Below are 26,087 nucleotides of genomic sequence, written 5' to 3' on the forward strand. Positions count from 1 at the left end.
TCTCAGCCTCTCCAGAAGGGAATGACCACCCACTTTTTAGTATTTTCTCTGATCTGGGACTCAGGTGGATATGGGTGTTGACTGCTGCACCACTGTAATGCTCACCCTCCCCCCTGCTCTTTAGAGCCTGCCGGCTGGGTGTGAAACAGCCTCTCCTGTTCCTCCAGAATTGGGAGCTCTTGGTAGGTGCTGCCTGGCTCCTGCCCGGACCAGGAGGAGCCCATGGGGACACAGGGCCTCTCCACTGCCTGGGTTGGCAGCACTGAACCACCGGCCTGCTCTTCCATGCCATGGTCCCTGCCATGTGTTCCAGGGTTGCACAGTGTTTCCGGCCTTCTCTGTCCATGATGAACAGACCCAGCTGCTCAGACTGGGAGAGCTGGTGCTGTCCCAAGTGTTGTCCTGAGCCTAAGAGTATACTCTTGGAAGATTTGTTTCTGCTCAAAATACACCTTTGGGACATGTTGATGCTGGGGCCAGGGCCCCTCCTTGGAGTGGGTGGGGCCCTCCTTTGGCTGAAAATGGTTTGATTCTGTCTTATTTATGGGAAGCCCTGAAACTAGTGCCATACTCTGGGGTATATGGTGTCTCTGTGAGAGAGGCTGCCGTGCTGCTTAGTTGAGCACAGGTTAGTCCGAGTAACACGGTATAGACACTTTTGCATTGACCTGCCCTGGCTGTGCCAGGCTGATCTGCTGAGCCAACTACTGCCAAGGAGCACTGGCTGCATTTTGCTGAGGAAGGCGCACCTCATTCCCATCTTTAGCAAAGGCCACACAGTCCATTTGTGAAATGTACCCATCGTCCTCGGCAGCCCTTCCAAACCACCTCCATTATTCTGATCAGCTGCAACTCAGTATTCCACCAATGCATTAAGGAGCTAGAATGCTCCAAACACAGTGAAACCTAAGTTATGCTCTTCTGAACAATGAATAAAATATGTTTCCCATGCTGCTTCAATGTTACTTGATTCATTTTTCTGCCTTGCAATTGATAAAACTCATAATTTAACTATCAGTTTTCTACCTATTACTGTAAATTAACTGGGTTGCAATGAAAGCCAAAGGATTGCTCTATTATAAGTGGGAGACCTTTAAGTGCTGTAAACTAATATCTGTGCACTTAAATTAGCAGACCCTGAGAGAAGCTCATTACTACCGGCAATACTAGAGGAAACACAAAAGTCATTTTCAGAAGGTGAAGATTCGTCTTGTAGGCCATACAGCTCTGGGCGCAAAACAATTCGGGGACAACCAAGACACTGTCACTTGTGATTTATTTGGTCTTGAGGTGTCATCAGGCTTCTTCTAACTTGATTTCCTTTTCCTAGAACAGTGGCAGAATTTCGCTATCCATACATTAGTCCCCAGATATTGCTGATGCTGTCATTTCAGGGGCCTGCTCTCAGAACCCTGCAAGATGGTATAAAATAAACCTTAAAACGTATTTTTGTATGATTACTTAAATCTTGTGTTTTTCTTTGACGTGCAGAAAAAATGGTTTTAACTAAATATTGTTTGAAATTTGTTTAAGACACAGCTGCTACTGCCAATTTCAATTTAGTAAATAAATTTATATTTGATTTAAAATGACTTGAATAGAATTTTCATTTTGACATATTTAATAGTGGGGAATTACAGTTCTAAAATAGCTACAAAAATATAGCATCCCTTTAAAAAAGCCACAAAGTCTCATAGTTGAACCTAAATAAATGATACCCCTCTCTCTTTTTATGACTCCAATGAGTAAATCTTCACAGAAGAAGCATTTCAAATTGTCCCCCAGGACATTTTAAAAAAGGAAATATTTGTTGTTTAATTTTTCTTCTGCAGCACTAATGGGAGTGGAAAGCTCAGTTCCTAATTAACTCAAGGTGCTCTCTAACGTGCTGCGGAAGACACTTTTCAATAATCGCTGGCTTATCCTGGGGCAGACAGGGGCTGTGGGGATGCATCAGAGCCTGTCTTTTATGCCCAGGTTTGTTTTTTCTGAGAGCAGATAGATAGACTGAAATTTGCTGTGGCAAGATCTACGGGAGCAGCTTGGGAGGTAATTAGTTGCTTGTTCTTTTGTGGACAGAGGAGGTAGGAAGTAGGGAGGAGAGAGTGAAGTCAGACTCTTCAGGGCTTCTCAGAAGATCAGGGGCAAATTCACCAAGAGCAATGAGATCCATGAGTGACCCTATCTTCAAGGGCCTCTGGCATCAAGGTCTGCATCTGTCAGCTCTCTTACCACCAACTGTGTCTCCCCAGAGACCTTCACCTGGCTCATCAGTGGAGTCAGGGTTCCAAATGCTGTGCACAAAATGGCCACTGAGGACTGCCAGCGGCGCCCACAGTGGGACTTCTGGGAAACTGCCCTGCTTGGGCTAGACCCCCAGAGCATGCCTGCTTCTTTGGCCTCATTTTTGACTCATCTAGGGTGGAACTTCTGAAAACTGCTAGGGTTTGGCTGAATGTAGTTCTTGTTCCTCCATTCCTCTTTGCCTTATAAGGTCTCGGATGAACTTTGAATTTTGGAGTTGAGAGGGCTCTTGGAGATCATCTCTGGCCAACTTGCTACCCAGGGGTCAGCTCTTCTCCAAGCCACTTAGCCTAGTGATAGTTTGGCCTCTACTTGTCCAGAACCAGGGACTGGAGGCTGCTACCACCCAGTAGACCACTCCAGAATGAAGTGTGGAATGGAGTGTAGAAGACAAATAGGGGAGTCTGTCCATTTGTCTTCTGGTCTTGTTCATATGAGGATTCAGAGCTTTATATACTGCCCCTTGGCAAGATTTCTTTCTCCAGATGACTTATTCAGTTATTCCTCCTATGGACAGGAGTTTGGACTCCTCTACATCCTTGCTGCCCTGTTCTTGAAAATATAGTGACTTGAGGGGACCATCACTCTCCAGAAGTGACCTGGTCTGACCATGGAAAAGTTTGGTGGGGCTTCCCCTCCCTTGTTCTAATTACTATGTATCAAAGTCGCCTGCTGGGCGCAGTGGCTCACGCCTGTAATCCCAGCACTTTGGGAGGCCAATGCGGGCGGATCATGAGGTTAGGAGATCAAGACCATCCTGGCTAACACGGTGAAATCCCGTCTCTACCAAAAAAATACAAAAAAAAAAAATTAGTCGGGCGTGTTGGCTGGCGCCTGTAGTCCCAGCTCCTCGGGAGGCTGAGGCAGGAGAATGGTATGAACCCGGGAGGCGGAGCTTGCAGTGAGCCGAGTGAGCCGCTGCACTCCAGCCTGGGCGACAGAGCGAGACTCCGTCTCAAGAAAAAAAAAAAAGAAAGTTGCCTAACCTCTTTGTGTCTCAGTTTCCTTATTGGGACAGTGGTGATGGTACTCATTCCTAAATTATTTCAATAATCTGCTGCTGTGTAAGAAAACTCCAAAACTTATTGCCTACAAAACATTGATCCATTATTTGTTATGATACCATGAAAGGGATCAGTGGGTGGTTCTTCTGCTCCATATAGCATGGTCCAGAGTCACTGACACAGTTGCATTTGGCAGCTGAGCTGGGTTAGAAAGTCCAGGAAGGAAGGCCTCACTAATTCATCTAAGCCATGTGGTTTTTCTCTTGTCCATGCTTCCTCATCATTCTGTGGTCCATTCAAGCATTCTTACAGCATGGTGGCGGCTTTTCAGAGCAAAGCAGAAACTTGCTTGGCTTCTTAGGGATGAGAACTAGAATTAAATCCTAAGGCCCCCATCTGACCGAATAAATACACTCTTGGCCAAGGGGAACCTAGAGAAACCTTAAAAACTGAGTTCCTGGCCATGATAGGAGGTCAAACATGCCTTGCTACATCCTTCTTCAGTTTAGACACAATATCTGACCAGCAGTAATGTTACAGTAATGATCATATGACTGAATTTATGGCAATAAGATACCAAGTTATAAATAAGACCCAAGGCCATTCCAACCAAAAGTTAAGTCACATACACCTACACTTAAAGAATAAATGATGTTCTAAGTGTCACGGGTTTTTCTTTTTCTCTAGCAGTTCAACAGGCACTGGCCCCAAGAAACAAGTGCTAAAACAATTGTAGTTCACCATTAGACCTTGACTAACTGATCCCCAACCCCTGGTCCACAAGTTGCAATTGCAGCTTTGATTGGATGAGAGATGGATGTCAGTAATTTTCTCCTGATAAAAGACCACCAACCATGGGCTGGCTCTGACCAGTTAACAGGAGGCTGCACATGGAGTGCCTTCATGTCCCTGCTTCACCTATTGCTGTATAGGGCCTACCTGCAAAGCATTTAAATGTTAAACCTCTCCTCCAGAGTGAATATGGGTCACATGTAATATGGGTGTTCAGTAGGCATGCATCAAGACCCTCTTTGTGAATATTCATAGCTCCTCCTGTAACCCTACTTAGCTAATCTGTTCGGCATAAATTCCTGTCTTACCATCTATTCCCTCAAAGTGCCTGCCTTTTGGGGTCTACCAGAGGCTATGCTTCCTAGCCTACAGATGGCCAGCCTGCAGGTTGCAACCCTTTATGAAAAATAAGATATCCTTTCCAAATTCATAAATTGTGTGATTTTTAAGTTAACAGAGACCAAACCTGGAAATGGCACAGCATCTCTTCTGTCTTATTCTGTTTGTCAAATAGTCACAAAGACAGCTCAGATTCAAGGGGAAGGGAAATAGACTCTGCTTGTTGGAAGAAGGGGCAGGAATGAGTGGCAGCAATCTTTGGGATTCTCTACCATGTGTCTTGCAGGGTTGCTGTGAGAATTAAAGCAAGTTAATACATGCAAAACACTTAGAACAAAGCCTGGTTCATCAGATATATAAAAATTAGCTTTTATTTAGATTCAAACTGTTGATCAAACTCAGGAAGTAAGGCAGAGGCGAGGTTGGAGCCATGTTGCCTGCCCCTAGACTTCACTGTTTGATTGTGTTGAATGATTTGCTAAACCTTCACTGGGTAAAGTTCCACCCAGGGGAGAAAGCCACCACTAGGGTATTTCCTGAATGGTTGAGCTAACTCTTATCATAGTCCTATAAGGTAGGTGTGGTTATTCTCAACTTACAAGGAGGAAACTGAGGCTCAGAGAGTGAAATATCTTTTCTAGTTACCAGCTAGAACTATCCTGGTTACTCACCAGAAATCTGCCATTTTTCTCTATCATGCAAGATCCTGTAATATGACATGCTAAAATTTAGACACCAGGTATTCGTGGCAGACCTACCACCCACTAGTCTGGACTCCTAATCAAGAAAGGGAATGAGGACTCTCTGAGGGGCTGGTCTCAGGGAGCCCTGCATGCTCGGGCAATCATTGTTTTCTAGATCTGCAACTTCCTTTTTATATTTCATATTAGATGCCTTTGCATGCTTCTTGAAGGTCTTTCATTTCAGAATCCATTCTAAGAATTATAACAGTCTTATCTCTGAGCGTTTAGGCAGCATTGACAACACTATTAACCACAGCAACTTCCATTTGTCCAATGCTTAGTGAAACCACAGCCTCAAAGGACCACATCAAAAGTAGGAATAAAAGGGCTTCAATGATCTTCCCAAATCTATAGCTAGTAGGTGGTATAAATGGGACTTGAAGCCAGGTATTCTGGTTCCAAATATTATGGTTTTTTTTTGAGACGGAGTTTGGCTCTGTAGCCCAGGCTGGAGTGCAGTGGCGCAATCTCGGCTCACTGCAAGCTCCGCCTCCCGGGTTTACGCCATTCTCCTGCCTCAGCCTCCCGAGTAGCTGGGACTACAGGCACCCACCACCACACCTGGCCAATTTTTTGTATTTTTTAGTAGAGACGGGGTTTCACCGTGTTAGCCAGGATGGTCTCGATCTCCTGACCTCGTGATCTGCCCGCCTTGGCCTCCCAAAGTGCTGGGATTACAGGCGTAAGCCACCGCACCCAGCCATATTATGGTTTTTTCCATTATAGTATAAAAGCTTTCATTCTACCTTTTTGAGCCCTACATTATTCACCAGTACAATGGAAATTGATTGTGCCTGGCCTTGTAGAGATGCTATGCGAATGTTTATTGAACAAGTGTTTATTGAGCTTCTACTATGTGTCAGGTATTGTTCTGGATACTGAGACACAGAAATAAACAAGATAGACAAAAACCTGACCTTGGGCTTATAATCTAATAGGGAAGGCAGTCAATAAGCTCTTTGCCAATCCTCAGGCACTTTACAAAAACAATAAAGTATTTTTCCATTGAGGATCTAATACAAAACTGGGTCACACTGTGCACTCATTCATTTCATTTATTTTTCGTCATTCATTCATTCATTCAATTATTCATGTAAGCATCCAATATTACTGGGTACCAATTATGTGTCAAGTACTGCTGGGTGATGGGAAAAGAGAAATAATAAGACAGATTGAAACCCTACCTGAATGAGGTTTATGATCTAGAATGGAGAACAGACATTAAATTGAGGAAGTGTTATAAATAACAAGAGCAATATCAAAGCAGTAATATAATAATAGTAATGACATCCTCTTGGCTGGTTGAGTAACAATTTATAACTTATGAAGGATGCAGTTAGGGTTTGCTAAATCAACTTGAGCTGGGTGGAAGTTATGAGGTCTAGAAGTGAAGGGCATCTGACACAGGGGCAGTCCTGTGAACTGTGAGCACAAGATGAGATCTGACACCTGATGGCATCTTCACCATACCCCCAGGTGGTGCTGAGATGAGGGCCATGGAAGACAGAGCCTGCCAAAGGTGTGAGGTTTTGTGGGCAGATATTAATGGCACAGCAGGGGGTTGTCCTAGCAGTCTCATTGAACTTGTGTCAGCCTTCAGGCACTATCTGAGAGCGAGTACCTGTTAGTCTTGGCCTGATGTCAGCCCTTCAGTTCCATCATTTGAGAAATGGAGACAACCCAGGCATCTACTCCAGGTCAAGGACTCAGCGAAGGAGCTTGATACGGTTTGGCTCTGTGTCTCCACCCAAATCTCATGTTGAATTGTAATCCCCAGAGTTGAAGGTGGGGCCTGGCGGGAGGTGATTGGATCATGGGAGCGGTTTCTCTAGTGGTTTAGCACCATCTTCTCAGTGCTGTCCTCAAAATAGAGAGTGAGTTCTCATGAGATCTGGTGGTTTAAAAGTGTGTGTGGCACCTCCCCGCTCTCTCTTTTGCTCCTGCTCTGGCCATGTTGACATGACTGCCTGTTCGCCTTCTGCCATGATTGTAAGTTTCCTGAGGCCTCCTCAGAAGCGGAGGTCAGCATGCTTCCTGTACAGCCTGCAGAACTATCAGCCAATTAAACCTCTTTAAAAAAAAATCATACAGTCTCAGGTATTTCTTTATAGCAATGGGAGAATGGACTAACACAGAGTTCATGAAAGCAACATTTTGTTTTTTGTTTTTGTTTTTGATGTGCAAGTTTGCTAAACAATGGGCTGGGGAATGAGAAGATTTCCTGCAGGCTGAAATATTCCTGTGACCTTCATGTTATGGGATAGGATGACCTCTCTTTCTTCCCCTGAGGTTTCCTCTTTCTTACAGATTTCTAGTTTCTGACTGTCCAATATTAATGTTCCACTCCTAGAAGTGCGTGTGCTTTGCCATCCATCTTGTCTTCCTCTCCCCTAGTCCCAAGCTTTTACTCAATTACATCAAACTTTAAATCAAACTCCTATGGCTCCTTATTGCTGAGCTTCCCTCAATTATTCTCCTGGAAAAAAAAAAAAAACCCAGCATACAACAGAAACCTAGCCTACACTCAAAGTGATTTTTAAATTGCCTCTTCTAGAATATAACGTTGCATCAACCATGGCAGGTGGGTGGCTGGGGGAAGTGTGGATTCCAAACTCCACCTGCCATGCTCCCTCCCCTGCTTCTTCCAAGGCCCCCAGCCCTTGTTCCAGCATGGTGAGGATTTTCTTCGCCTCAGCTGATATTAGAACACGAGCCCCATCTAAGTGGCCTTTCTGCTTCCAGCCTGGTCCTGGCCAGCCCCTATCTGTGCTGCTGCAGGATGACTCTCCTCTTGGGGCTCTGATGGCCAAGTCTTAGCAACCCACAACCTTCACCGACCCCTATCGTAGCCCATGGAGTGAGGACCTAGATCCTAGGTGTGGCAGTGAAGCCCCTCTACAAGTGTCCTCTGGTCCCACATCTGCATTTTGTGTTCCCACCTGTAGGATGAGCATTCTATGCTGTACGCTTCAGAGACTATGGGCTCCCCACTGGGTGTGGGCTGCCAGACACACAGCATCCATGAACCTTCCACCCCATCCCTAGGTTCATTCTGAACACATCTTCCAAGAGCCTCCAATATGCCGGGGCCTCTTCAGAGGCCAGTATGGGGCTCAGTGGCCCTTTCTAGAAGAGGAAGCCCTTGACTTGGCCTCCCCCTTCTCCTCCTGGTCATCCAAAGAACCTCTAGGGCTGTGATCCTGCTGCATTTCTTTCTTTTTTTGGTTTTAGTTTTTCCTTTCTTGTTTAAATTTTTTAAATACTTTAAAATATGGACTTACATGAAGATAATCTCAACGTGAGAAATTACAATAACACAGAAAAAAATGCAAGCTGACCTTGTCACCAGCTCACTCCCCCGCCCTACATCCCTGTCCCGTGGCTCTGATTTGTCTTATTCCTATTTTCAAAATCTCAAAAATAAATTATTTCTGTCTTATTTCACTTTTTTTACAATGAAAGTTATACTTGCCCATAGTTTGATGAATCAAGAGTTCTACATGGCTTATCATGAGGCAGCAAATTCTTCCTCTGCCATTGCCTGATCTGTCACCATGTTCTATGCTCTCAGATGAGGTTTCTTATCTTTTTTTTTAAGATTTTATTTCTAATTAGTGTGCTTATGTTACTCCTTTTTGATTTTACATTTTAGTCATTGTCTATGGATTTCCTAGCATGTGTGGTGAGACTTTGTTTTCTGCCCCTTCTCCACCCACAACACCCCCGCACCACCGCCACCCGACCACACGCCTTCCCATACCTACACGGTAATTTTGGTTATCTCAGTTAGTATTTAGGGTTTATACTCGCATCCTGGGGAATTTATTTCAAGCATTTCTCTAAAGACACCTTTCCCTTCATTTCTCTCTTCTCTCTTTCTAAAACTCCTTCTGTTCGGACATTGGGCTGTCTCTCTTACTGTCCTCTTCTTCCTAGGAGTGTCAAGTTTTCATCAACCCTTCTTTGGAGTTTTTTATTCATGATATCTTATTTCTGACTTCTGGGGATGGGTTCCACCTCTGACCCTTCCGTATTTACAGTTTCTCTCTGAGGATATTACAGTAGTTTTGTATAACAATTTTCCTCCCCCTGCACACTATCTGCTGCCTGCAACTTGCTTTTTGTTTTCTTCCTGTTTTTGTCTCGGTTCCTGAAATGACAGTCTTTCCTCCAATGTCTGCTGCACCAGGCCTATCACTCCCACTTGGGAATGGTTCTCTATGGAGCTGACTGTGTGGTGTCTGAGGACAGGGAGGGCATACAAAGGGAGGTCCACCTCAGCCATTTTACTGGAGAACCTCTGGAGAAACTTACTGGAGAAAATTCATCAGTTTCCTTCCTGGGTGCTACTACTGACTGCTGGGGCTTGGGAACCAAATGTGGATGGAGACTGGGGGCTAAGCAACTGGTCTGTACATTGATGTTCACCCAACCCTCCTGTTCTCTAAGATACTCCACTAAGAACAGGGCCAGAGTCCCCAGTCTGAACGACTCCCTCTTATGCTCGGAGAATACAACTCCAGTCTTACAGCTGAGTGGGGGCAGGCAGTCACCTCTTGGCACTGGATTGTTCAGAAAATCTGTTCAGCTTTTTTTTGGGATTTCTTTTTGGAGACGGAGTCTTGCTCTATTGCCCAGACTGAAGTGCAGTGGCGCAATCTCGTGTCAACCTCCACCTCCCAGATTCAAGCAATTCTCTTGCCTCAGCCTGCTAAGTAGCTATGATTACAGGCATGTGCCAGGACGCCCAGCTAATTTTTGTGTTTTTAGTAGAAACGGGGTTTCACCATGTTGGGCAGGCTGGTCTCGAACTCCTGACCTCAAGTGATCTGCCTGCCTTGGCCTCCCAAAGTGCTGGGATTAGAGGCATGAGCCACTGCACCCGGCCCTAACTGCTTTTTTCTAAGTTAACCTTCACCCAGTGCTCCTGTCCTAAGCTCCTTTTTTGCCCTCATTTCCAGAGATATCTAGTCCTACCAAGCCCCAAGTCTTTGAGGAGTTTTGTTTTGCAAACCAGACAGCTTCTGTGCTCTCCTTTGTGCTGGCTTGGGATTTAGCTGTCTTGGATCAGCTAAATAGATCAGCAGCCTCTCCCTCATCTGTTTTCCTGCATCCAGAACGCTGTCTCCCCTCATGTTCTTTCCATCTAGTTGTGCTCGTGCCTTTAAAAACATCCCTTTAGTGCTGTATCTTGAAGACTTGTGATGCAGAGGAGCCAAATGTGACTTTTAAATGTCACCCTTAACTGGAAGTTTGAATTTGAGTTTTGGTTTTCTCATTAACTGCAGAGGTATTACGCAGTGTGTGTGTGTGTGTGTGTGTGTGTGTGTTTGATCCTTGCTCTCTCATGCCTGCACACTCTCCTCAATGTCATTTTGTTATTAACTTGTCTTTTTTGCTTTAGCATTATTGACAGTGAATGGGTCTCTGATTTCATTTTTTGAAAAAGTTTTTTTTTTTTTTTTTAAAGGCAAAACAATGAGTGTTCTTTGTTTATGTCTTCCTCAAAGCTGTGTCATTAGGAGCAGTAAAGTTCACAGCTGCTCTCTTTTCTCAGTAGGTTATCTATATGAGAAACGATCTCTCTCTGTTCCCCTTTATTCTTAGCGTCTTGAATTCTATTTTATTTGATGTTACTAAATGTGCTTTCTTTTTGCTCACATTTACTTTCTTACCTTTTTTTTTTGTTCTTTTGCTTTTTAATCTTTTTGTTTATTCCTCTCTCTTTATTAGACTCATTTCTCACTTTCTATTTTAAGGGATAGATGAATCTAACCTATTCACGTTTATTATGAGAAACAAAATGTTTGTACCTTCTTTTGCTCTCTTATTTATTTGTTTTTTACTTGTCTTTCTTTCTTTCTTTTTTTTTTTTTTTTTCCTTTTCCCCATTTTGTCCCATTTGCTCAATTGATCACATTTAATTTTTTACTTTTTTTTTTGGTCTTAGGTTTTGAGAGTTATACTTTCCATGTCTATTCTGTTCCATTTCTATTCAAAGCCAAGAAACCCACAACAAATAAAAGACCAAGATAACTAGACTTAAAGTGAGTTCCCAACAGTGGAAATAGACCAGGCTGATCAACAAAGAATGTGGCAGGAGTTTTCATGACTCAACATTCCAAGCACAAGCTAAAATCACTAAGGTTTAAAAAACCTGGAAGCCTTTACTTGTGAAACTGTGGGATCAGTCTGCTGGAAACCCTCAGGGACAGGTGCTGGGAAAAGCTGGAAGAACAAGGGCTCACTTTCAGGCTCTGCTGTGACATGCCTTTGCCTGATCTTTCCATCTGAGCTTGCACAAGCTGCTTCCTCTTTCTCTGTCTTGAACTGCCTTGTCTCTATGCTCTCTGTCCTCTGCTGACCCTCCTGCCAGCAAGATGGGGAGAGGGGAAGAGATAGGGCTTTGGAGAGAGAACAAGGAATGTGGGCTGGGAGTGATTCTTCTCCTGTGTTGTGAGCTCTGCACAGCATCAAGTGTGGCTGGATATCCCTCTTCCCGACAGTTACATCTGCTGGTGCAGCCCATCCTACAGGAGCGTACTGACCGCCTGGGCCCCCTGTCACTGAGAACAGTGAGCAGAGCATATTTTTCCAGGAACCAGATACTGAGAATTAGTCTATTACATGCAGTTCATGCAATTAAACAGAAATTTGTGAGGCTATTTTGCCAGCAGCTGTGCAAGTTTGAGATCATACTGATAAGCTGAATGAATCAAAATTGACCGACATTTGCCTTGAGATTGGGAACCTGGGCAGTGGGGTGCCATAGAAGCCAGGTTTTGTTGGGGGAAATGGGGAGAAGTTTTAATGTTCCAAGAGGCATTGGGAGTGAGTGCCACCCAGACCCAGAAAGGCCACAAGAGCTCTGGGGGCAAATGCTGGCATCTGCTGTGCTCCCTGACAGTAAATGCCCTGGTCCATTTTGGATTGGGCTTGAGGGCTGCTCTTGTGTGCAGGCTGTTGACTGTGGATGTCCATGCCTCCGTTTTATTAGTTACTTCCACTAGAGGATGCGGAGGTCTGGAAAACGTGGCAGGGGAGGAAGAGGAGTGTCTGGCTCAGAAATTTCAGGAGATAGAGGTTCCTTATGGAGCTAGTTGATGGGTGAGGGCTCCCAGGGCCACCTCAAGGCTCACTATAAGGAATACGTGGGGACGCCTGTGGCAGAGGCGGCTCTGTCCATGTGTGGCCTGGGTGGCCTCAGGGTCATGAGAACCCAGGCTCTCCCAGCATCACAAAGTCCTGCTCCCAGGAGGCAGTGCTGTGGGCTTGGCCAGGAGGAAGGTGACAGTAAGGGTCCAGGCAAGGCTCTGAAAGGCTGGGGGCAACTCTGGCAACTCTGTTCACAGTAATCAGAGTGACAGGTCACCAACAGGTCAGCCAGGAAAGCCAAGACACTGTTGATGGACCAAGGCTGGTCTACAAAACTGGGAGGCCAGAAAGAAATGACTGTGGGGAACCAGAAACATGGTGCCCAGCCTAGGGGTAAGCCTAGGGGGCAGTTGGGGGCCAGGTGAGGGCAGGGCTGGGTGGGCTTGTGGGCTCAGATTTGAGTATCCAGTATGTTAGGATTTGTACCCAGTTATGTGTATGTTATACAATTTAACCCCAGTTCATCCCTGTGTTGGAGGTAATATTGTCTCCATTTTACAATTGATACAATCTAAAGTAAAAAAAAAAAGAAAAAAAAAAAAAAAAAAAGAACTCCCCTCAAGCCATTGTAAACAAATGTGAACCTGAAATAGCCAATCCTTCAAGATGAGTCCCCAGGGGCTAACTGGGCCTAAATTTAAAATAGGGCCAAGTCAAGTGGACATTGGATGACTAGGGATCACACATGTACTCTGCCTTCCCCTAAAGACCAGACTCCTGTTTAACTTTGGGACTTTTAGAGCTCACCTGAACCAACCAATCAGAGCTCACCTGAACCAACCAATCAGAGTTCACCTGAACCAACCAATCAGACTCACCTTCCAGTGCTCAGCGTATCAATCCTCAGAACTAAAGGAGTCTGAATCCTTCATTTGCATAAACAGACCTGATTGGGAACCTACGCTGGCACGTTTGCTATAAAACCCTCCCTTACGTTTTCTGGAACACACCTTCACCTTTTACAGGGAAGCTGCGTGTCCCCAGTTTGCAAACTGTTCACTGGAATAAAGTCTCTTTCCTCCATGTTCCATTTCAGAAAACTTTTGTTCACACTGCACAGCTGGCATGCTAGGTCTCATTCAGATCTAGCTGATTCCAGAGTTCCTATCCGGCTCACTTAACTGCTCAGAGTTCTCCTTTCTCATACAGTCAAGGAGGTTGGACAACGTAGGGGTTTTCTGAATCCACCTTCATGATTTTTGTCATACGCACATTTCATCTGTGCTATTATTTGTGTAAAAGTTTTCCTGAAGTAGTCTTCTAATTAATTTATTTTTATTGTGGTAATGTATGTGTAACACAAAGTCTACTATTTGAACCACTTTTAAGTATATAGGTAAGTGCCATTAAGCACATTCACGTTGCTGTGAAACACTTTTTGGTTTTAATGTCAATACACAGTATTTTAGAAAGGAAAACTGATTTCTCTACCACAAGTGGGAACCAGAATTACTGTCCATAGAGGTAGCTATTGGAATGAACAGAATGAAGGCAGAAAGTTATTCATGAGCAGCCAGTTCCTGTTGCACTGAAGGCTCTAAGTAAGATGAGGCCTGTTCCCCTTTCACCTCCGCGCCCCCATATTTTGTTTAAAAGGAGGATCCAAGTGTTTGAGAAGTGTCAAAGGTAGGCTCACAGGGTTGACACTTCATCCTTGACATGCTCAGAAGAACTGAAAGAGGAGAGAAAGGGACATTTTCTCATGCCCAGCTCCCCCTTCACTCCTTGCCCATCCCAGAGCCCCTCTCTGCTCCCACACTGTGGGGATGGCTGGGATGTGAACCAGGCCCCTTCCCAGCAAGATTCTGTGACCTGTAACTCTGCCCACTCTGACTTGGACCCGTGACTAGGAGCAGCTTTTGGGACAAGTCCTTTAAGGTCCATTCCCATTTTCTCCCCAAGAGATACCCTTTCTCTCTCTGAAACCCATCACAAGGACTGGATTGCCCAAGTGCTTCTGGCTCAGGTGTCTTGGATGGCAGCACACAGAGTATCTCATTACGACATTTGCATGGGCCTCCGTGTGAGGAGGCTACACTGTGGTGGGTGGGGCTACTAGCTGCTCTGAGGGAGTAAACTTAGTGCAATTTGGATAGAAAGGCAGACATTTAAAGCACCTGTTTAAAATGTGGGTCTCACAGTTCTGGACACAGAAACCCTATGTGGGATAGGCACAAAGGTTTCAGAGTGAGCCAGGTTTCAGTTTGAGGCTAGATGTGTCTGGTGATCCATTTTCCTGCAAGATAGAAGTAATGAAATGTGTGCATGTACATCTTTCTTGGAAGCATGAAGGGGCCAAAAAGACATGGAAGAGTTGTTTTCTTAAGTTGGGCAGGGACGTTCTCTATCAACATTTTAAGGAAACATTTTCATTGCAGAAGTTGTGGACATGTTCCAGTAAAACAGCCTGTGATACCAGGAACATGGGGGATAAGAATGAAAATTACTTTGGAAATCCTGGCAAAACATCATTGTGATGGAGTCAGTGACTCTGTGCCTTCCTCCCTTCTCCTGGGCATGGTCTTCCCTCTTGTGGAGCCCTGCTGTGATGCCCATGGCAGACCGCACATGCACTTCTCACCTGGGGCTTGATCTCATCTTTGTCCTTATAGTAGAAAAGCTGATCCCCACGCAGCACAAACCAGCGCTGCTGCCAGTTCTTCATGATGCTCCTCTGCTTCTTCAGCCAGCCCGCCTTCAGCACGGGGCCCAGCCTGTGAGGGCATGGCGTCCGCCCGGGGCTCCGGCTCTGCTCCCCCATCACCAGGCTCTTGGAGCGGGCTGAAAGCCAAGGACACACACAGTGAGCATGAAGGCAGCATGCCTGCTATCAGTCCTGCCCCCATCCCAGTGTCCTAGCTGCCTTGTGACTGAGGCATGGGAGCCCAGGCCAGCAGGATGTGAGCAGCTGGGCCTACTTCCCCTTGGCATTGAAGGGGCATGGGTTGGAGCATCTGTGAAGCAGCCCACAGTGATCCCCCTGGGGAAGGGGTACAGCCTGCCCACCTGGTTAGTTTCTGCTCTGTCCCTGAGATCCTGGGTTCTTCATTCCTCCAGGTTTGTTCATCCATGCATCCATGTATCCATCCATGCATCCATCCATGAATCCATGGATTCATCCATCCAACCGTTCATTTGTTCAATGATTAATTTATTCATTCAGCCATTGTTTATTGATTTCTTACTATGTGCACAGAACTGTTCCAGTTTTCCAGGGGACAAAGTAGTGAAATAAAGAGCAGATAAACATCTGTATCCTCCTGGAGCTCACAGTCTAGCAGGATTCTTGTTGCTCAGGTCCAGAGGGAGCTGGCCCCACCCGGATCTGGCTTCTGCTTAGTCCCTCTCCTGTGGAGGCATCAGAGCCCCCAAAGCCTTTGTATTTGTTCTCTGGGACCATCCCAAAGTGGGGCCTCTGCTTCAGCTGTTTGCTGTGGCTTGTTGGTGGCTGACTGGGAGGGCAGAGGGGCCAGCACTCCTACCCCAGAGCTTCTGAGCGCCCGTGAGCCCTGCAGGTCCTTCTGGTTGATGGTGCTGAGCCACACCCTGCCAAGGTTGGTGCTGCCCTTCACAGGGGTGACTGAATTCTTGTCCCCTCTGCCCCTACCCCTTCCCCTTCTGTTCCCCTTCTTCACTCTCCCCTGTCGCCAGGGAAGCTCCTCTCCTCTCTCTGGCCAGTATCAAGGCCATTGCCATGGTGATCAGTAGGAGGGGCCATCTTGAACTCTGGAGAAATAATTCTGACTTCAAATGTAATCACACCTGTAATTCTTAGACCATGGATCCTAACTTGTGATTGGAAAGCACAGTGCCTGTGACCTACAATTCTTGCACTGTATCTGTGATTCTGTGTATGTGTGTGTGTATGCTCTTCCCACTACACTAGTGACTGCAGTTCTCTAAGCCTGGCCTACTTCTGCTCACATGTTCCCACTAGCCTGGACTTTTCTTCCATCCTTCTCCCATCCATACCCTGGCATTAGTCGCATGGTGAGCTCCTACACATCCTTCAAGAGCCAACTCAAAGGACACATCCTCCATGGAACCTTCCTTCTGAATCTCCTCCAAATAGTCACCCCGTCCCCTACCAGGACAGGTGGCCCATGGCTGGTGATTATCTGTGTGATTGCTTTTCTGCCACTCTGAACTGAAGGGTGGGGACTGCAGGAGATGATGTCTTACCCAGTTCTACATGCATGTCCTCATCACTGTGGGGGGCAGGGAATAGACGTAAGTCATGGTGGTCAAATATCACTGGATACTTAGGGTCGTCCTTATTGTTAGGTATTTTTTGTATCTTAACATTACGTTAAATATTACATAGCACTCAGGCAGTGTCTGAGGACACATTATAGCCTGGTGTGTTGGGAAAAAAGCTGAGTGTTGGGAGAGAAGCTGAGGTAGGGCTTGGAACACATCCAGGGTCCAGGGTCTAAAACCCCTTATGGCCTTTGCAATGTGTCTAGACTTGCTGGCTCCTTGCTTCTAGCACTCCCATTATCTCAAGTAGCCATATGTTTCAAAGAAAATGCTAAACCATCACAGTTGTAGCTCATTCACTTGATATACTGCTTCCTTTCAACCCCCACCTCCTTACCACCTGTTTCTTGGTTTGATCAGCAATAAATAGTGTGGGCTCCCAGAGTTCCAGGCCTTCACAGCCTCCATACTAGTGTTGGCCCCCTGGTCCCACTTTCTCTCTCAACTTGTCTTTTCTCATTCCTTTGACTCTGCCGGACTTCGTAGCCCCCACGGCCTGGTGTTGAGTCCAATCACCCCAACACTGGTGTTCACAACTTCACCTCAAGTGTCATATGGCCTGGGGTATAATACTGAATCTATCACTTTTACACGGGCCCCTGCTCTGGAAGGGGTTGGCTCATGGACAACAGTGGCATTCACAGGAGGCCTCATCTCTTCTCTCTGGCACCCAAGTAGCTGTGATAGATCTATGGGTACCACTAGCCACCCTAGTGTCAGACTGTCTACGTCCTCACCCACTCTGCCTTGATTCCCTGTTGCCATCCCTCTGCTGCTGGAGAGGTTAGTGTTGAATGCTCTAGCCTTGCCTTGGCTGTATTTTGGCCCAGAGAGGAAGTGGGTTGTTTGCATGCTTGCTCCTGCCCACTGAAGCTGGATTGGTGATTCCTCAGGACAGTGGCTTTTTTCCAGAGACTAAAGGGAAGGCAACTCAGGGAGCTGAATGTGGATCACATGGCCCAGGCCTTTCATGGAAAACAGTCCCCTCTGAAGCCCAACAGTGCCCTGAACCTGGGCTTGAGCTTCACCTTATCTGTGTTTCAGAATGATCGGCACTTTTGTTCCTTCCCCTCTGTGGGGTTGGTCCCCACGCTTGTTCATGTAGATTTAGAGTGTGCCTCCCTCCTTTATTTCTATGGCTGGTTACTATCCCTGCAAATGGACACAACATACATTGCCTTTAGATTTTCACATTGATGGGTATTGGCATTCTCCTCAATGTGAGGTATTTAATTAAAAAGATGTTGGGACCCAACTGAAGAAATACAGGCTTTGGACTAAGGCTTGGTTTGCATCACCGCCAGCTCTGTGAACTCTCTGTGCGTCAGTTTTCCAGTCAGAAAACTGGGCCCATATGAGATGACAACACCTCACCCAGCAGGGCAAGCTGGCAAAGGGGAGACACCATAACTGCAGAGTGCTTAGACGTACAGGTGCCTAGTAACGGGTTACTATGGTGATGAGGATTAGGATAATGGAGATGGTGCAGTGGATGTCTCCATGCAGAATTTGTGTCCTAAAGCTGGGCTCCCAGCAGCGAGGTCACAGAGCAGAGAATGGACCACTCTCTGGCCCCTGGCCCTTTAAATGCCACTACACACTGCCTTCTAGAGATGGTGTGTGGCTATAATCCACCACACAATTATGCCAGTGTGCCACATTCCCCATCACCACCAACATGAAATAGTATAATTTGAGCATTCCTACTCCATAATTTAGTAGGTATAAAATGACACATAGTTATTATCTTAGCTGTTCTGATTAATCAGCTGGAACATCTTTGCATGGGCTTTTACTAATTGTATGAGACATCTGCTCATTCCCTTTGCCTATTTAGCTGATTGCCCACAGCAGGAGGAGCACCAAGTCAAACTCAGTGGCATAAAAACCCGGAGTCCTGGAAGCCCAGAGCTACCAGGTCCCCTTTTTCTCTCCACAGGAGCCCCAGTCCTTTCCTGCAAGTCTTCCTACAGCCTAGAATTTCCAGACACCTGTATTTCCAGACACCTGTAGCACCCTATCCCGCATCTGTGCTGCACAGCCCTGGCTGCTCTGCAACCTCAGCAGCCCTGTGTGGAGGACAAAGACTTGGAAGAAACCACCCTGCCCAGATGAGGGTGAGCTGAGCCTCTGATGAGACAGGTGGGGTTGTGCCAGAAGTGCCAGAACAGCATCAGAAGGGGCCTTTCTGCTCCAGGGCTGCCCCCTCCCCTTCTCCATCTCAAGCCAGTGAAGGGCTGAGCAGGGCTGGATTCAGCAGCACTCACCAGTCCCTTTCCAGGGTGGGGGCTGCATCAGGCCCTGGGAGGTGGAGCTGACAAGGATTATCAGGACTGCTGGGCTCGAGTGGAGCCTGGCAGGGGACTGAGGAGGACAGGGACAGGTTTGCCCCTCTGGTTACTGAGTTTTCTTATCTGGGTCTCAACGTGCTCCTCTCTAAACTTCCTTTAGTGAGTTGAGAATTGCTGGCCAAATTAGGTCACCAGTGCCTGGGCTTTTGTTGTTTAATTACGTGAGATTCCTACCATGAGACTCGACAGATGTTGTTTCCCCTGGCGGTGAGGAGTCTCTGGAGCAGGTGGGTTGGCTCAGGCCTCCACTGTCTATTCTTGAATTTTCCTTTATCTCTTATCACAGAATCTTCAAGGGCTATGGAGAACCTTTTGTCCTTCCACATATGTTTGCAGAGCACTCTTTGGGGTCTTCAGGAGGGACTGAAGTCATGGAATGTTCTAGAGCTACATCCCTGATTCTGTCTCTTGTCTTCTATTATGACAGGGCCTGAAGCTGGCTCATTAAATGCACCTGCTCTTCCTTCCGCATCCCCCCCATAGCATCCTGTGCAGGGCTGGTGCACGTTAGGAGCTCAAAAAAAACTCAGTGACTTATCAGCAGAGTCTGACTCCTCTGAGCGCTGCTGCACCCTCTGTCCCGGCGGTGGACAATGTCTGTGAGTTTCTCGCTGTCCAGGCATGCCTGCCCCAAGAAGGGTGAGCTCCCTGTGCATAAGACCATGGATGCTGAGCCTGGCCAAGAGCAAGATCTTGTGCTATCAATATGTGGCTGACTGCAGGACTGGCCTGTAGTCAATGTGGCAAGACAAAGAAGGTGGCCACATTCTGTGCCCTGATGCCCAAGGCCCAGGCATCAGACCTCCTGAGAGCTTCAGGTAAGGAGGGAGCAGGTACAGGGGGCCATGTTCACTGGGGCAAGGGAGTCAGTAGGCAGTAAGCTCTGGGTGGTCTCTATTTCAGCAGATGCAGGCATCCTCGAGGGTCCCACCTGCCCCACCCTGGAGGAGAGGAAAGGCTGGCTCCAGCCCCTCTGACAGGGAGGCACTTCCTGCAGATACTACTGAAGTTGCCAAACCAGCCTAGGATTGTCCCCAGCTGATCAATCATATTAGGCTGATGGAGCTTCTTGAAAGGAAAATAATCATTGCTATGATTTATTAATAACCACTGTTCCTGTCATCAGCACTTCCTTTAATCAATTCATTTGGTCCTGTTAATATTGAAACCAGGCCTCAAGTCAAACAGCTCTGGCATTCTAAGTCTCCAGAACGGATCCAAGTTTCTGGAGGGGCCCCAGGAGCAGGCCCCAGGCAAGCTCAGGAACCAGGAAGGAGGAGGGTGCCCTTCGCTCTCCAACCTCCCCAAAGGTGGCTCTTCCATGCACACGCAGGACCATCCATTCACTCATCCATTTATTCCAAACCTATGGAGCTCCTCCAGGTACAGAGCCCAGTTGACTTGATGATGTTCCCCGTGGGGTCCCCCAGTCTGGCAGGGGAAGTAAATCACAACCACCACATAGGGATGAAAGAGCACAGGCCTGTGGGGCAGGAAAAGGCTGTGGATGCTGACCCTGAGGTGCTCACCCTTCTGCTGTAGACCTCTGCTGAGGTCCCTCCACCCCCGCAGAGGGAGCCCCCAGGCCGGGCCTCGAAGGATACCAGAGTGTGAGATGACCTCAGGAGAGGTGGGGCTCAGACGTAGGAGGAAGAAACTAGCCTGGCACTTGCAATCTCTTGGCTCACATGAGTGCAAGTGCCGAGGGGCCGCTGTCACCTCCTCTTGCTGACAGGCGCATCTTGAGAGGGTGGCCCACACACCTGCCTCTCCTTCCTCACCCAGCAGTCCCCACCAACTCCTTGCATTTGGAGATTTTGGCCTCTCCTGATATTGCTCTGACCAAATCCAACCCGAATTGGATCTCAGGGTCTCATCCTCCAGTACCCTGTGGTGGTTCAGACACTGTTAATCACTCTCTGCTTCTGGAAGCTCTAAGTCCTTCCTCCCTCTCTGCAGAGCCCAAATACCAGCGTTTTTGTCCAAGTTTCTTTCCGCCTCCCCAGCCTGCTTCTGGCCTCAACTTCCTCCATCCTCCCAAATCCTGCTGTTGCCCAGGGTTGTCCCAGCTGTCTCTATTTCGTTATGAGTCCCAGGGCGTTATTTCTGCCCGGATCTTACTCAGGAGCTTCAGATTCATGTGTCAAACCATCTGCAGGACACTCCAGAGAAATGTCTCATGGTTATCTGGGCCTATGTCCAAATTCAACATGTCTCTCCCCGGCCCACTCCTCCTCCCCATTCTCATCCAGGGCTCCACGACCAACCAGACTTGACAGCTTGGACATGTTCAGACAATCCCTCCCCGTCAAGCCCTAGAGTCCCTTAGTTTCCAAATCTGAAGATTTTCTCTGTGCATTCTGCCTTCTTTTCATCTCCCCTTTACTGAACCGATTTGTATATAACCATCCCTTGCCTGGGCTACTTCCTGACTCTTAGCTCCTGCCTTCCACAAGATTCTCCAAAATAGATATGCAGCTACTAAGGGAGCTACACACAGATCTTCCTACACGGAGTTCTAAAAAATCTTACTCTTCACAGAAGTAGTTAACGGTATTTACTACGCACAGAGGAAAATCCAGTCCCAGCCTGGCAATCGCCACCGTTTCGCAGCACAGGATTTTCCTCTGTGTAGCTCCCTCCACACTGCACCCCACAGGCATGTACAATTATTATGTGTCAATTTTAAACAAAATTTTCAAAAGCGGGTAAACCATGCCAAGGGAAGAGAGTTAAGGTCGCAGTGTCTTGGGTGGAGAGGTGAAGGTACACAAGGGCCACTTTACAGAGAGAGGGTAGGGATGACAGGAGGGGGAGTACAGCAAAGGAGCCCGGAGAACTCTTTCAGGAATGTTCCCTGCAAGCAGGGGAGAAGCGGGGAGTATGCTGGAGGGGAGGGTGGCATGGAGGGGCAGGGTGCCCCTTGCTAGAATGGGAGGGACCTGAGCCGGTTTAAGTGCATTTGGACTGGCAGAGGTGGAGGCTGTGGGTGAGGGTCGGATGGGGTGATGAGTCAAGAGGGAGCTTCCTGGGAGGTGACAGGACATGGAGCCTGAGCTCAGGTGGTTGGAGGTTAGCATGAGATGGCAAGACACTCTCCTCGGCTGTGGCAAGGGGCAAGGAGGTGCTCTGTAGCAGGAATGAGGCCTTCCTCTGCTCCGAAGTGCCCCACCAGCTGTGGCCCTACCTGCTGGGATTAGAGAGCCTACCTGTTCACCATAACCCTCCTTGTGCTCATTCTGACAATGTCCCCATCCCATGCCTCTATATTGCTGCTGCCCTGAGCTGCATCTGTGCCAGGATGCCCATAAACCCTTGGGTGGCCTGGTCCAGACTGCAGGTTGCGCTGAGCCCTGCCATCTGGCCTGTGAGGGAGGAAGTGGGCTGCACGCCTTCCCAGTCACTGAGGATGGTAGACTTTGCGCTTGCTGCATGACTCTGGCCTGGCCGTCCTGGTAATGCTGGAGGTGGACATGGGGTATGGCTTCCTCTTGGGGTGAGATGAGAGAAAGAAGAAACTCAGCGCATGGGCAGGGTGGGGCTGGGGTGGGTGGGCAATGGAAGGGATGGACTTGCACAAGAGCTTGTGACGGCCAGAGCTAGGGCCAGATGGGTGACCTGAATAGTTTCACTTATTTCTCAGAGCATAAGAGAAATAATCTCAACCAGTGAATACCCCATCCTCAGACCTTCCTTGCTCCCAGCTGCTTTGTTTCTCACCTGAGTTACTGCTGCAACCTCTTCAAAACAGGGCAGGCAGCAAGTTCTTAAGTGTGGGACTTAGATCATGTTGCTCCCTATGAAAACCCTGCAGGCTTCTGAGCTCGCTCAGAGCAACAGTCAGATCCGACACTATGGCCTATGAGGGTCCTGGGGATCGGCCACATGGCCTCTCGGCCTCCTCTGTCCTCTCCTGTCCTGGCCGCACTGTCCCCTGCTGTTCCTGCAGACGTGTGCCCAGCATCTGGCTCTACACCTGCCATATGCCCTCTGCTCACTGGGCCCTCCTGGATGCCCTAGGGTTCCTCTCTCAGCCCCTTCACTCTTTACTGAAACATCACTTTTTCAACGACGCCTCTCTTACCACTCTTTAGAAACCATCCCCCCCCCCCCCCCGCTCCATTTCTCCTTCCTGCTTTACCTCAACATTTACTTCGATTATATTACAGAAATGGAAGAAAGTAAGTTGCAGAACAATATGCAAAATATAAAACTACAGTAGTCTCCCCTTATCCAAGGGGGGATATGTTCTTAGACCCCCAGTGGATGTTCCAGACCCCCCGGGGATGCCTGGAACTATAGGTAGTACTGAACCCTGTATACAGTTTTTCCTGTACATACATATCTATGACAAAATTTAATTAATAAATTGGCACCACACTCTTGTGCTCTGGAACCGTTATTAAGTAAGGGTTACTGGAAGACAAGCACTGTGATACAGCAACAGTGCATCAGATAGCTGAGATGGCTACTAAGCGACAACAGGCAGGTAGCTTAGACAGTGTGGAGATGCTGGACAAAGGGAGGATCCACGTGCTGGGCAAGACAGAGTGGGACAGCGGGAGAGTCCACCATGCTACTCAGAACAGCATACAGTTTAAAACTTTTGAATTGTTTATTTCTGGACTGTGGGTGTCCATGGGTAACTGAAACTACAAACATGATACTGTGGATATGGAGGAACCACTTTATATAAAAAGGAAAGAAAAACAAAAATCCTAAACAAAAGACACTGCAATGTATTCTCAGCGGGTGCTGGTGATCATACACAGTTAGGTCTGGAAGGAACACATCCCGCCTAGAACGGTGATAATGTTCCTAAAGGGAAGCCCGGAGCTGTTATATTGTACATTTTATGAAGGGAATGAATTTTTTGATTATATAAATTACAATTAAAAGTTTTAAATGAAAGAGCTCTTTTGGAGTGGAGCTGGATGCCCTTACGGGACATCTAAAATAGCAATTAAAGGATCATTATTTGATACATGCTTATGAGTATTTATCTGAGACAAGCATCACACTAGACCACAACTGGACCACAACAAGCAAGAAGGACAGAGCCTCTGCCTGCATGGAGCTCCCAAGCTAGTGGGAGAGACTAACACTGATCAGCTCACAACAAACAGGCCAGGATGCTGGTGGAAGCCTGGACCAAGCCCATCTGTGGTGCTTCCATGGGACCACCATCAGGGAACTGTGAGTGAGCACGCTGTTCCCTCTCTGGAGGTGAGCTGCTCGGGAGAGCCTGGAACTCCAGCCTGCCTCCTCCATCCTGTCTCTCTCTTGCCAACCAGGGGCTCAGTGAGGGTGTGTGGATCACTCATGGGCCCAGCCCTGCACTGACAGAGCACCTGGCAGCTGCCAAAGCTCAGACATTGCTCTCTGAGATCATATGGATCATGACGGAGCTCTACCCAAATTCTCTTGGATCCCTTTTCCTGTGTCTATTCCCCTCCCCACCCCCAACTGTGCTGTCCTTCCAACAGTCTTCCCAGGGGTGGGTGGTGGTTTCTCAGGATTGCTGGCAGGTTTTGGAAGACTGGCCTTGGGCTACTGGAGCCTGTTTTGTCCATGTACTGGGAGGGCTGGGAATGCCTAGGAGTTTATATCATCCAACCCCCCCATCCCCAACCTAGGAGCTTGAAAATCCCTAATCAACCTTATTTCTAGCTAGGTACAGGAGTGTACTTCACACTTCAGTTGGGGGCTTGGGCTGAGACCTCCCTTTCCTGTTACACCTGAAAGGGTAACAGGACCTCACTCATGTCCTGCTTTCGGATCCCCTCCCCCACCCCCCAGCTGTGTCCCCTGAGGGTCTCGTTAATAGATTACTGCATGTGAATCACTATCTCAGGGTCTGCTTTGGTTTGGAGATCCCCACTGAACATATTTGATTGTTTTCAGGGCCTTTTGAATAAACTGTGGCAACCTTTGTGTGCCTTTGGGCAGCTGCTGGGCTCTCAGCTCTGGAGATGCTCCCTGGGGTGAGGCGCCCTGCAGCAGGCCAGGGATGTTTCCTATCTGCAGCTCTGTGAGTGCAGCCCCTAGAGCATGGAGAAGTGGCTGCAGGACAGGAGAGCTAAAACACAATTGATTTATAAAAGTCAATGAGATTTTAAAGCCGGGCTGGGAAAAGAGCAAGATGGATCTCAGAGCTGAATTGATTTAAAGGGTAAGTATTGAGGCCAAAAGACTGATTGAGGAGAGAGAGATGAGGTATTGGAAGAGGCACTCTGGAGGGGCTGGGAAGAGATGGTTTCAGAAAGTTAATGCGATTTGCCGCCAAGGCCAAAGGGGACCTCCTTCAGGGTCCCACACTGTCCTGGGAATTCTGCATGAGCATCAGATGATTTATTACCTAATGGTTCTTGAGTGCCCCTACTTTTAAAAACTTGTTTATATGTGTGTGTATGTATATATATATATATATATATATATATATATATATATATATATATGTATAATTTTATTTATTTATTTTTTTGAGATAGGGTCTTGCTGTGTCACCCAGGCTGAAGTGCAATGGCACGATCATAGCTCACTGCAGGCTCAAACTCCTAGGTTCAGATGATTCTCCTACCTCAGCCTTCTGAGTAGGTGAGATTACAGGTGTGTATGACCATGCCTGGCTATTTTTTTTTTTTTTTTGGTAGAGATGGGGTCTTGCTATGTTGCCCAGGTTGCTCTCGAACTCCTGGCCTTCAGCAATCCTCCTGCCTTGGCTTCCCAAAGTGCTGGAATTACAGGCATGAGCCACTACACCCAGCTTAATTTGTGACTTGCATTCTTCCTAGCTCTAATTGGCCACCTGTTTGTTCCTAGGTCTCCATCTAAGAGGTCTAGAGAATGAGCCAGGCCCTCCTAATGAGCCTCACCTCGGCGTGAAGAACTAAAGCCAATAAAGTGCACAGCCTATCCATTCCTGCCCCCAGGAGTGAAAATATTAATTTTTAAATAGAGATTAGGTAGATTAGAGAGTTTGGATTTTTTTTCATAGTGAATACCTCAGTGATTGAAAAATCAATATAAAAGATTGCATTCTTGAAAGTTATTTTAATCAGTGCTTCCTGGGTCTGCCTCCTGGCTCAGCTGAGGCTGGTCTTCAGCAAGGGTGGTGGGAAGCCAGGAGACACCCGAAG

At 47.3% G+C, this 26,087-nt stretch overlaps 1 protein-coding gene across 5 annotated transcripts in view; it reads right to left on the bottom strand.

Moving 5' to 3' along the window:
* Positions 1-26,087, bottom strand: part of ARHGAP22 (Rho GTPase activating protein 22) — a 210,581-nt gene that overhangs the window by 123,825 nt on the left and 60,669 nt on the right. For 3 of the 5 annotated variants that reach the window (XR_002735272.2, XM_023230184.2, XM_023230185.2), the window contains one exon: positions 14,919-15,118. Coding sequence is in view for 4 of the 5 variants with exons in the window: in XM_023230184.2 (XP_023085952.2) it covers positions 14,919-15,118 (200 nt within the window). In the remaining variant the exon portion in view is untranslated. Of the gene's footprint in view, positions 1-6,284; positions 7,659-14,918; positions 15,119-26,087 lie in introns of those variants that run through there. The other 2 variants (XM_023230189.1, XM_023230191.1) reach the window with 1 other exon arrangement.

Source organism: Piliocolobus tephrosceles, chromosome 9 (assembly GCF_002776525.5).
Source record: "Piliocolobus tephrosceles isolate RC106 chromosome 9, ASM277652v3, whole genome shotgun sequence".
NCBI lineage: Eukaryota > Metazoa > Chordata > Mammalia > Primates > Cercopithecidae > Piliocolobus > Piliocolobus tephrosceles.